At 37.4% G+C, this 10,301-nt stretch overlaps 1 protein-coding gene across 1 annotated transcript; it reads left to right on the forward strand.

Annotated features, from left to right (window-relative positions):
- Positions 1 to 6,468: 6,468 nt before the first annotated feature.
- PPP4R3C (protein phosphatase 4 regulatory subunit 3C) lies at positions 6,469 to 10,045 on the forward strand. The gene is given in 1 exon segment (XM_009197355.4): positions 6,469 to 10,045. A coding segment is annotated over 1 exon segment (2,541 nt). The 5' UTR covers positions 6,469 to 6,815; the 3' UTR covers positions 9,357 to 10,045.
- The last annotated feature ends 256 nt before the right edge of the window (positions 10,046 to 10,301 follow it).

Here is a 10,301-nt window from a genome sequence, read left to right on the forward strand (position 1 = left end):
TTTTTCTGAATGGTTTTAATGTGTAATTCAAAAATACATTCTTACACTATGTCAGTCCTCCTGCTTAAAAAAGTGATAGCAGATTAGGCCGGGCACGGTGGCTCACGCCTGTAATCCCAACACTTTGGGAGGCCAAGGCGGGCGGATTACCTAAGGTGAGGAGTTCGAGACCAGCCTGGCCAACATGAAGAAACCCAGTCTCTACTAAAAATAAAAAATTAACCAGGCAGGGAGGCACATGCCTATAATCCCAACTACTTGGGAGACTGAGGCAGGAGAATCACTTGAACTTGGGAGGCAGAGGTTGCAGTAAGCCGAGCCATTGCACTCCAGCCTGGGCAACAAGAGTGAAAACTCCGTCTCAGAAAAAAAAAAAAAGGGAAAGCGATAGCAGACCAGCAAGCGGTAACAAAACACAAAAGGTTATTTTTCAGGAAGAATGAACAAGATCTTCACACAAGTAGTAACATATCCAATATCAAGACTAGCCAAAGTGTTTAGATTTCCCCTATTTATCATGAAATCTGTTTCTGTTTCTGACTCAATTCAATTTTCTCATCATATATCAAATATATTCAAGGCACCCCTTTAAATGTTAATTGAATTAAGGCAAAAATGTTAAGATGAAATAGACTGCTCCTTATAAAATGAAAATATATATTGTATGACATAAATAGACCTTATACTATACTGAAGAAATGAAGATGATTCTATCTCTAGGCAAAAATTGAGTATTTTTAACTCCAAATTATGCTCATTACTAGTACTTATACAACATGGCTATAGGGTAATTAGTAAGCAGAGAGCTAATGTTATTCTTGATGATCAAGACAGGAAGAGGAAGTAGCATAGTCTATTCAAATAGAGAAGAAAAGATCTATGAATTACAGAATTTAAAACAAAACTGGAAATGAGTCTGGAAGTAACTATTTGAACAGAAGAAAAAAGAGAGAACATGGCACTGAAAGTCAGCGCCTAAAATTTACATGAGGTTAAAAGAATATGTTACCCTTTTTCTTTCCTCTCCTTAGTTCATGAGGTGTGAGCAGATTTTGGAGCTTCCAAGGAAGCCATGCGTACAACTAGCACTGAGAATGTACTAGTGCTAACAGAAACTGCCTATGGATCCAAGAAAATACTTGCATGATTCTTACCTCTGAGACACTGGGAAGACAAAAGCCAGTACTGCTGCAGTGCACACATAACAGGATGATGTTTTCACCTGAGAATGAAAGAAGATTTTAAGGGTCCACACATTCTAATACTCTCTATATAGAGTAATCATACATCTCTCTTTGCCCAGGGAAGTTCTTGGTTGTACTTGTCCAAGCTTATGAAAAAATACAACATTGTTCCCAATTCTTCATTCTTCCCTCTACCCACACCCTTTCTTATATAAGTTTGCTATGATCTCCCTGTCTAGGTGGAGTATACTTTTCCATCTCTTGATTCTGGTCTTGTCCATGAACTTGATTTGGTCAAACAGAAGTTTGAAATGGGTTGAACATTTTAATACTAGAAAATAACGGTTCTTTCAACACTTGAGAGTGGATGGAAATGCTGCAGTTTCTACCTGAGATTTCTCTCAGGGTTGGGGAAGGAATATTTGACAGAACATAGAGGAAAACATCCAGCTTATTCAATACGCTAGCTTTCATGCAACTGAAAGTCTAAAAATGTAAAGTATTGTTTCCTTGGTTACCATCAACAGAAAGAAAATTATCGAAAAAGATGAAATTTAGGTATCAGAAGAAATGATATATGTATTTTGTAAATTAAAAATATCTCCTGATAAGACTATCTAGCTATTCCATAAGAGGACTGAACATAAAGTTCAAATTCACTGTTTCATCCCCAGTGCCTGCTATAGGGCCTGACCATAGGGGTTTCTCAATGACTGTTCGTGGAATAAATAAATGGATTATTGGAAATCATTCTATAAAGAATGTTTATTTATTCATGCATTTATACTGCAAATAATTACTGAGAAACTACGTGTACCATGCCTATGGTAAATGCTAGGGACAGAGCAGTGTGCAAAATAAGGAAATCACAGCCTTCATGCAGTTGATAGTCTGGTTTCAGAAAACAGAATAAATGAAATTCAAAATGATCACATGATGCTAAGTACTATGGAGAAAATATACATCGAAGAAAAGTGATGGGTGAGTTGGAATGGGAAGCCCCTGCAATTTTAAAGAGGTGGTTAGGGAAGGTGTCACTAGAAAAACAAGAACATTTGAATAATTTTTTAAGAAAATGAGGGTGTTAGTTACATAGACATTGAGAAATAGAGTGTTCCAGGTAGAAAGAAGGACAGATACAAAGGTCCTGAGGCAAGTGTGCCCAATGTACTTCAGACACAGCAAGGTAGATAGTGTTGCTGGGGCAGAATAAAGAAGAAAGAGACTACTAGGTGAAGAGCTCAAGTAGATCAAAGGGGCCAGATCCTATTGGGATGGATAGACTCTACTTAGAATGTTGGCTTTTGTTCTAAGGTAAAAACATTAATTTTTAGCAAAGAAGTGGAAGAATGTGACTTATGTTTTAAAAGAATCATTTCTGGCTATTGTGTTGAAAATACACTAGTGTAGGGAAAAGGTGGAAGCTAAGAGAAGAGACTACTAAAAATTTGCAAACTAGAGATGATGGTGGCTTTGTCACTGGTAGTAATAATCATAACAAATGTGATGAGAAGTGGCAGCATTCTGAACACTTTTTGAAAGTCAGACAGACAGTATATATTAGAAGACTGAATGTGGGGAGTAAGAAAAAGGGAAAAGTCAAGAATGACTCCATATTTTTCACCTGAGCCACAGAAAAGATGGAGTTGACACTGCTTGCCTTGCGTTTCAGATATTCCAATAAGATATGCCATAAAAGGCAACATTCCACAGAATAAGTTAGCTAGAAAACTTGCAGCAAACATGTAGGTGTGTTTTACACTAATTATTTTGAAGTTGAAAATTTTAGATGAGATGCATTTGAATAACCATATTTTAATGCCATTCCATAAAACCAAAAATCACTTTGTTTTTCCCACTATGAAATGCTCTGTCCTCTTATAGATAGAATATTTAGACATCAAAATGTTTCATATATAGTCATGTGTCCCTTAATGACAGGGATATGTTCTTAGAAATGCATCTTTAGGCAATTTTGTCATTGTGTGAATGCCATAGAGTATACTTACACAAACCCAAATGGTATAGCCTACTACACACCTAGGCTATATGGTATAGCTTTCTCTCCTAGGCTACACATCTGCACACCGTGTCACTGTACTGAATACTATAGGCGGTTACAACATAATGGTAAAATTTATGTATCTAAACATATCTAAACATAGATAAGGTAATGCATTGGGCTGCAATGTTATGACAGCTAGGTGACAGGAATTTTTAAGTTTCACTATAATCTTATGGGACCAACGTCATATATGCGGTCCATTGTTGACCTAAATGTCTTTATGTGGCAAGTGACTGCATAAACATTTTGTGTGAGTTTACTGTACCTAAAATTCAGAAATGTGTGACTCATTCCTTTTTTGTTGTCTAAAGAACTCTGGAAATATAAAAATTAAACCCATTGCTTCTCAGCCTTTTGGCTAAGATCAAGTGTAAAAATTAAACCCCAGTGGTCTTAAGATATGGATGAATTACAAGATCCCCGGGTAAAAGTATTTATTTTTAGAACAGAGTCATGAATAACTAAATCTTACTACCCTATGGTCATAGGGAGGAAATGTGAGAGGGGCAAGCATGCAAAACAAAAGAGGGATTCTTAATCTTAAGACTCAGTCTACACATTTTTATTTTGAACAGGCCTCAAATATTTTTCTTCACATAATAAAATGAAGAAACACCAAATAACAGTCATAGTTGGAATAAAAACTACATTGCTGTAAACATCTGCTATAAAAATTTATATACTGTCTGAGAGAGAACACTGCATATTGGGAAGGGCAAAGTGCAGAATTAGAACTATAAAAGGACTGGTTTCAAGTTCTGGCATCATCACTTACGACAGGGGTTTGAACCAAATGTTTGACTCAGTTTTGGAGTTTCAAGTTTTTTCCTCTCTAATAAGGTAGTAATAATATTTTTCTTAGGTCAATTTTTATGAGGACTAAATGAAAAATAAATAATGTATATTTAAAGGATTTACACAGCTCCTAGAATATTTTATTCTTATTACTTTGCTCCCTGTAAAACAACTATAAAAATAAAAAAAAAAGTTAACTGATGAAGAAAACAGGACATTGCTCTACTTATCAAACCAAATAAAGATAGGAACTGAAAGAAACTACTGCAGAAATAGCACTAAGAAATGTGAATATAAGACTTTCAGATCGTAGAGACTTTAGTTAACCTGATTAAGATAAAGGAACCTTAGTTGGCCTAAGGGAAACTCCCAGTGATGAAATTGTGAGGACACAGAGATTTGTGCTGAACGTCTCTCAGAGAATGGAACTTGAAGGCATATTCAAGGGATTGACAGTATTACAGTTGATTCTGACAGAGACTTCAATATAAACACAGCAGAGAAAAAAAAATTAGACCATTAGCATGCATGTCGTATTATTGTTGTGTATTTGCACACTCTGTCGTGTTGAAAGAAGATTATTTAGTACATATATCATTCTCATATGTCATTTATTAATTTTATGTTTAAATATTATTTATAATTTGTAAATGCTTCTAATCCAGCAGTCTCCTGGCATTCATTTAAATTTTCCTATGAAATAATTGTCATTTTGCATTCAATTACCCAAGAGCCTCAGCTGTACTGTCATAAGTAATATTCTTGAATTATAATCTACTATAGGCCATATTACAAAAGAGGTGTGTGGAAATTTTTCTTTTCTACTTGAGAATTGTCACACATCTCCAGTGCTATGTAAAATGAAGTGATTGCTACAAATAGGACTTTTCAAGTCCAAATGTGCTTGATGTGCCCCAATTCTTAGCTTTCCCTTGCAATAACAGGGTTAATGTTTTGGAAAAATATGTTTTAAAAGAAAACTGCAAAACTTGCTGCTACATCAAAAATCAACTTGGCTACTATTAAAATTATATTTAACAGAGTTGCCATATCCAAGCTTCTATTTTTCAGTTGGCTATATACACAGATGTGGATCTAAAGGAGGAAGTGCGTGACTTCCATCTTGTCTTGATAATTTTATGTTGATTACAAATTATATAGATGGAAGAAATGTGAAATAAAGTGTAATGAAGGCCAAGAAAAGAAGGGGATAGCATAGTTCAATGACTGAGAAAACCAATTTTGGAAGCAGAAAGACATGTTGAACACAGAGTTCCTCAACTTATTAGTGTGTGACCTTTGGCAATTTATTTAACTTCTCTAAGTTTATTTCCTGATCCTAAAAAGATTACTAATACTCCTATACCATTGGATCATTACATAAACTAAGTAAGAAAGTAGCTCTAACGTTCTTGTCAGTGTCTTGAACATAATAAGCATTCAAGTATTATTAGTTGCTGTGGTTATTATTACCATTATTAAGAAAAGAAATAAAATAATTGATCTGTGATGGCCAATACTCACTGTTGGCTAATTTCAACTCAGTTTTCCTCTGGCCCAGTCCTTACCTACGGATGAGGAGTGTCCTTATGGAGTGGGAAAAGTTGGGGAAATGTTTTCCCCATTGTGCTAGAAGATAGAGCTTTAGGATGAGCTAAACAGACCAGAGGAGTTAACCAACTCCTTCTTAAAACAATCCTCCCCAAGGGATGTATAAGTGAATAATACAGATTCATGCCAAGCCTTATTGGGAAGACTGAATACCATTTCTCTGATTTTTGCTAAAGGTCTATAGGTCACTTGCTCCTGCTTCTTTTTTGGACCAGCCTTTTCTTGACACAGAATGTGAAATGTGAACTTTGTCAGGACACAGGTGATTAAAGTTTCTTTTATCAAAATTCCTAAGGCTCCATTCCCAAATACCTGATGAGCGAAAATGTTTTAGAGAAACAAAACCCTTTATAGAAAAATCATATTCTAATTTCTAAGCTTCCATTTGTAAACTTGGTGGCAGCTCCTTTAAACAAGTATAATAATGATTACATAGGCACATTCTTTTGGGGAAGAATTCTGGGGAAATCACAAGATTCCTGCCAGAATGACGCTTTTCTTGACAATGGAGAAGAGTCCAAGAGATTCGCTTTTTTTTCTTTTTCTTTTTTTTTTTTTTAGACTAAATCTTACTCTTGTCGCCCAGGCTGGAGTGTAATGGTGTGATCTCGGCTCATTGCATCCTCTGCCTCCCGGGTTCAAACCATTCTCCTGCCTCAGCCTCTCAAGTGGCTGGGATTACGGGCACCCACCACCACGCCCAGCTAATTTTTGTATTTTGGGTAGAGACAGGGTATTACCATTTTATCCAGGCTGGTCTCGAACTCCTGACCTCATGGGATCTGCCCATCTCGGCCTCCCAAAGTGCTGTGCTGGGATTACAGGCGTGAGCGAACCGCGCCCGGCCTGAGACTCGCTTTTTAAGAGACGGTAGGGGATGGGGGATTGGGGGGCAATGGAGAGAAGATTCAGGGTGCTTGAGGTGGGGGAAAGTGGAAAGTGAGAGGTAACAGGGCCTCCAGAGGGAACAGGAAGGAACCCTGCCGCCCTCCGACCTCTCCGAAGCCTTGGCTCCGCCCCTCTAGCCGCTACTGATTCGCAGTCTTCTATCAGGGGTGCCATCTCGGCCACCATCGTTGTCAAAACAACAGCCGCTTCTATGCTGTACCGGAAGCGGTGCCTGGGAGACCAGACCTCACGGGGCGAGGCCAGAGGGCGCCATGGCAGACCTGAAGTACAGTGTAAAAGTCTATGTCCTGAACGAAGACCAGGAATGGAACAATCTAGGCACCGGTCAGGTCTCATCCACCTACGACGAGCAGTTCCAGGGCATGTCTCTGCTTGTTCGGTCAGATTCAGATGGGTCAGTCATCCTGCGGTCACAGATACCTCCAGACAGGCCCTATCGGAAACATGAAGAGACACTAATTGTTTGGTATGAAGCTGAGAACCATGGTTTGGTGCTGAATTTCCAGGACCCAGCCGGCTGCCAGGATATTTGGAAAGAAATTTGTCAAGTTCAAGGTAAGGATCCGTCTGTCCAAATCACACAGAACATTTCAGATGAATCAGAAGAAGACTTTGATGAAATGTCAGTAATTGGTAATACGGTTGTGCTGCCTGACTGTGAACTCAATACACTTGATCAAATTGCTAACATGGTTAACTCAGTTCTCGCCTCACCTATCCGTAGGGAAAGACTGGCTCTGATCTTGAAAAATGAGGCTTATATTCAAAAACTACTGCAACTGTTCCACACTTGTGAAAACCTAGAGAATACTGAAGGTTTATACCGTTTGCATGAAATTATTAAGGGAATTTTATCCCTCAACAAGTCATGTCTGTTTGAGATAATGTTTTCTGACGAGTGTATCATGGATGTGGTGGGATGCCTTGAGTATGATCCTGCTTTGAATCAGCCAAAAAGGCATAGGGACTTCTTGACCAATGATGCAAAGTTCAAGGAAGTTATACCAATAACTAACTCTGAACTTAGGCAAAAAATATATCAGACATACAGAGTACAGTACATTCATGACATTCTTTTGCCTGTGCCTTCCATATTTGAAGACAATTTTCTTTCTACACTTACAACGTTTATTTTATCCAACAAGGCTGAGATAGTAAGCATGCTGCAGAAAGATCACAAATTTTTGTATGAAGTTTTTGCACAGTTAAAGGATGAGACTACACATGATGATAGACGGTGTGAATTGCTAATTTTTTTCAAGGAATTATGTTCATTTTCTCAGGCATTACAGCCTCAAAGCAAAGATGCACTATTAGAAACATTGACACAGTTGGGAATTCTTCCTGTTCTTAAAATCATAATGATCAGGGATGATTTGCAAGTGAGGTCAGCTGCTGCAGTTATATGTGCTTATCTAGTGGAGTACAGTCCATCCAGGATCCGAGAATTTATAATTTCAGAATCCCAGGTGTGCAAAGATAGTGACCTTTTCATTAATGTGATAATTAAACAAATGATCTGTGATACTGATCCTGAGTTAGGAGGTGCCGTTCATTTGGTGGTAGTTCTCCATACTCTACTTGATCCACGCAACATGCTGACAACACCTGAGAAAAGTGAAAGAAGTGAATTTCTACATTTCTTCTACAAACATTGCATGCATAAATTTACAGCACCACTTTTGGCCGCCACCTCAGAACACAACTGTGAGGAGGATGATATAGTTGGATATGACAGAAACAAAAATTGCCCCAATAATAATCAAACAGCACAACTGCTTGCTTTGATTTTAGAGCTACTTACATTTTGTATACAACATCATACATACTACATAAGAAACTATATCTTGAACAAAGACTTGCTAAGAAAGGCCTTGATATTGACGAATTCAAAGCATACTCACCTGATTTTGTGTGCTCTTCGCTTTATGAGAAGGATGATCAGCCTTAATGATGAAATTTATAATAATTACATCATCCAGGGAAATCATTTTGAGCCAGTTGTAAATGCTCTTCTAGATAATGGAACTCGGTACAATATGTTGAATTCAGCTATTCTTGAGCTATTTGAATACATAAGAGTGGAAAATATCAAGCCTCTTGTTTCACATATAGTTGAAAAGTTTTATAACACACTTGAATCGATTGAATATGTTCAGACATTCAAAGGATTGAAGATTAAATATGAAAAAGAGAGAGACAGACAAAGTCAAATACAGAAGAATTTACATTCTGTACTGCAAAATAGAGTAGTTTGCACAGGTACCATAGAAGAAATGGAGCTGAAAGAAGAAATATGTTTTATGGAAGATGCAGAAGAAGCAGTTATGCCACCACTGGAAGATGATGATGAATTTATGGAGACTAAAAGAACCCAAGAAGGAGAAGCAGTTATGCCACCACTGGAAGATGATGATGAATTTATGGAGACTAAAAGAACCCAAGAAGGAGAAGCAGTTATGCCATGGAAGATGATGATGATAGTTATGGGAGACTAAAAAAAGAACCCAGAAGGAGGGAAACCAGTTATGCTACCACTGGAAGATGACGATGAATTTATGGAGACTAAAAGAACCCAAGAACATGAAGACAAAGTAGACTCTCCCAAAAGAACATCTTCTGGTGATTTCAAATTCTCTTCATCTTATTCTGCTTGTGCTGCTATTGGAACAGGTAGCCCAAGTGGTAGCAGTGTGGTTCGTTTAGTGGATCATCCAGATGATGAAGAAGAAAAACAAGAAGATAAAGAAGATGAAACATCCCCCAAGAAGAAACCTCGTCTTAGCTCCTAAAATCTGTATGGAGCATCCTCAACATGTGGCTCAACAAAAATTCTATAAACATCAATGAGCTAAAAAGACTGATTCCACAAGCTTTTTCATGTGAACTTATAATGATAAATCACAGATATGCTGAGTTAAGAGAGTTTAATTCTGTAAAAGCAAAATTTCTCATAATCTTAAAAAAAAAAGTAATCAGAACCTGGGTGATAAGCTTTTTAGCAAGAAAGTCTTAATTTGTAGCATGATTTGGGGGAGGAAACCATCTTTGGGGAGGAAAGACTTAGTTTGGAATGGGGAAGAACCAGGTTGATAATAATAATGTAGTTTTGTTCTAGAGGTATATATTAGAAACAATAACAGTTCAGTTGAAAAGCCTACAACATTACTTGTATAATGCTTCTAGTCATGGTATTCTTTCCTTCAGTCACCTTGTTAACACAAAAGTTTAGTTTATATAAAAGACAAAGTTAACTATAAAAAAAGTTAGTCTCTTCAGACATTTCTGTAAAGATATAACAGAATTTCAGCATATAAGTAATTGGAAGGAAGTAGCTTTCAGAGTGTACTTTCATTCATTAAAAAAGCAAGCTGGATTTACAATGTGCAGTTATTTGTTTTTATTAAAACAATAGAAATGTATTCTCTCACTGTTCTGGAGGCTGCAAGTCCAAAATCAAGGTGTCAGCAAGGCTATGACCCCTCTGAGACACTGGATAGCATCCTTCCTTACCTTTTCCTAGCTTCCTTCCACGGGTGGCCATGGATTCTTGGAGTTCATTGGCTTGTAGCTGTATTAGTCCAAACTTTGCCTCTGTGATCACATGGCATTCTTCTTGTGTCTATGCGGTTGTTTATATAACTTTTTTTTTTTTTTGAGTTGGAGTCTCACTCTGTCATCGAGGCTAGAGTGCAGTGGTGCAATCTCAGCTCACTGCAACCTCTACCTTCCGGATT

Source organism: Papio anubis, chromosome X (assembly GCF_008728515.1).
Source record: "Papio anubis isolate 15944 chromosome X, Panubis1.0, whole genome shotgun sequence".
Classification (NCBI taxonomy): Eukaryota; Metazoa; Chordata; class Mammalia; order Primates; family Cercopithecidae; genus Papio; species Papio anubis.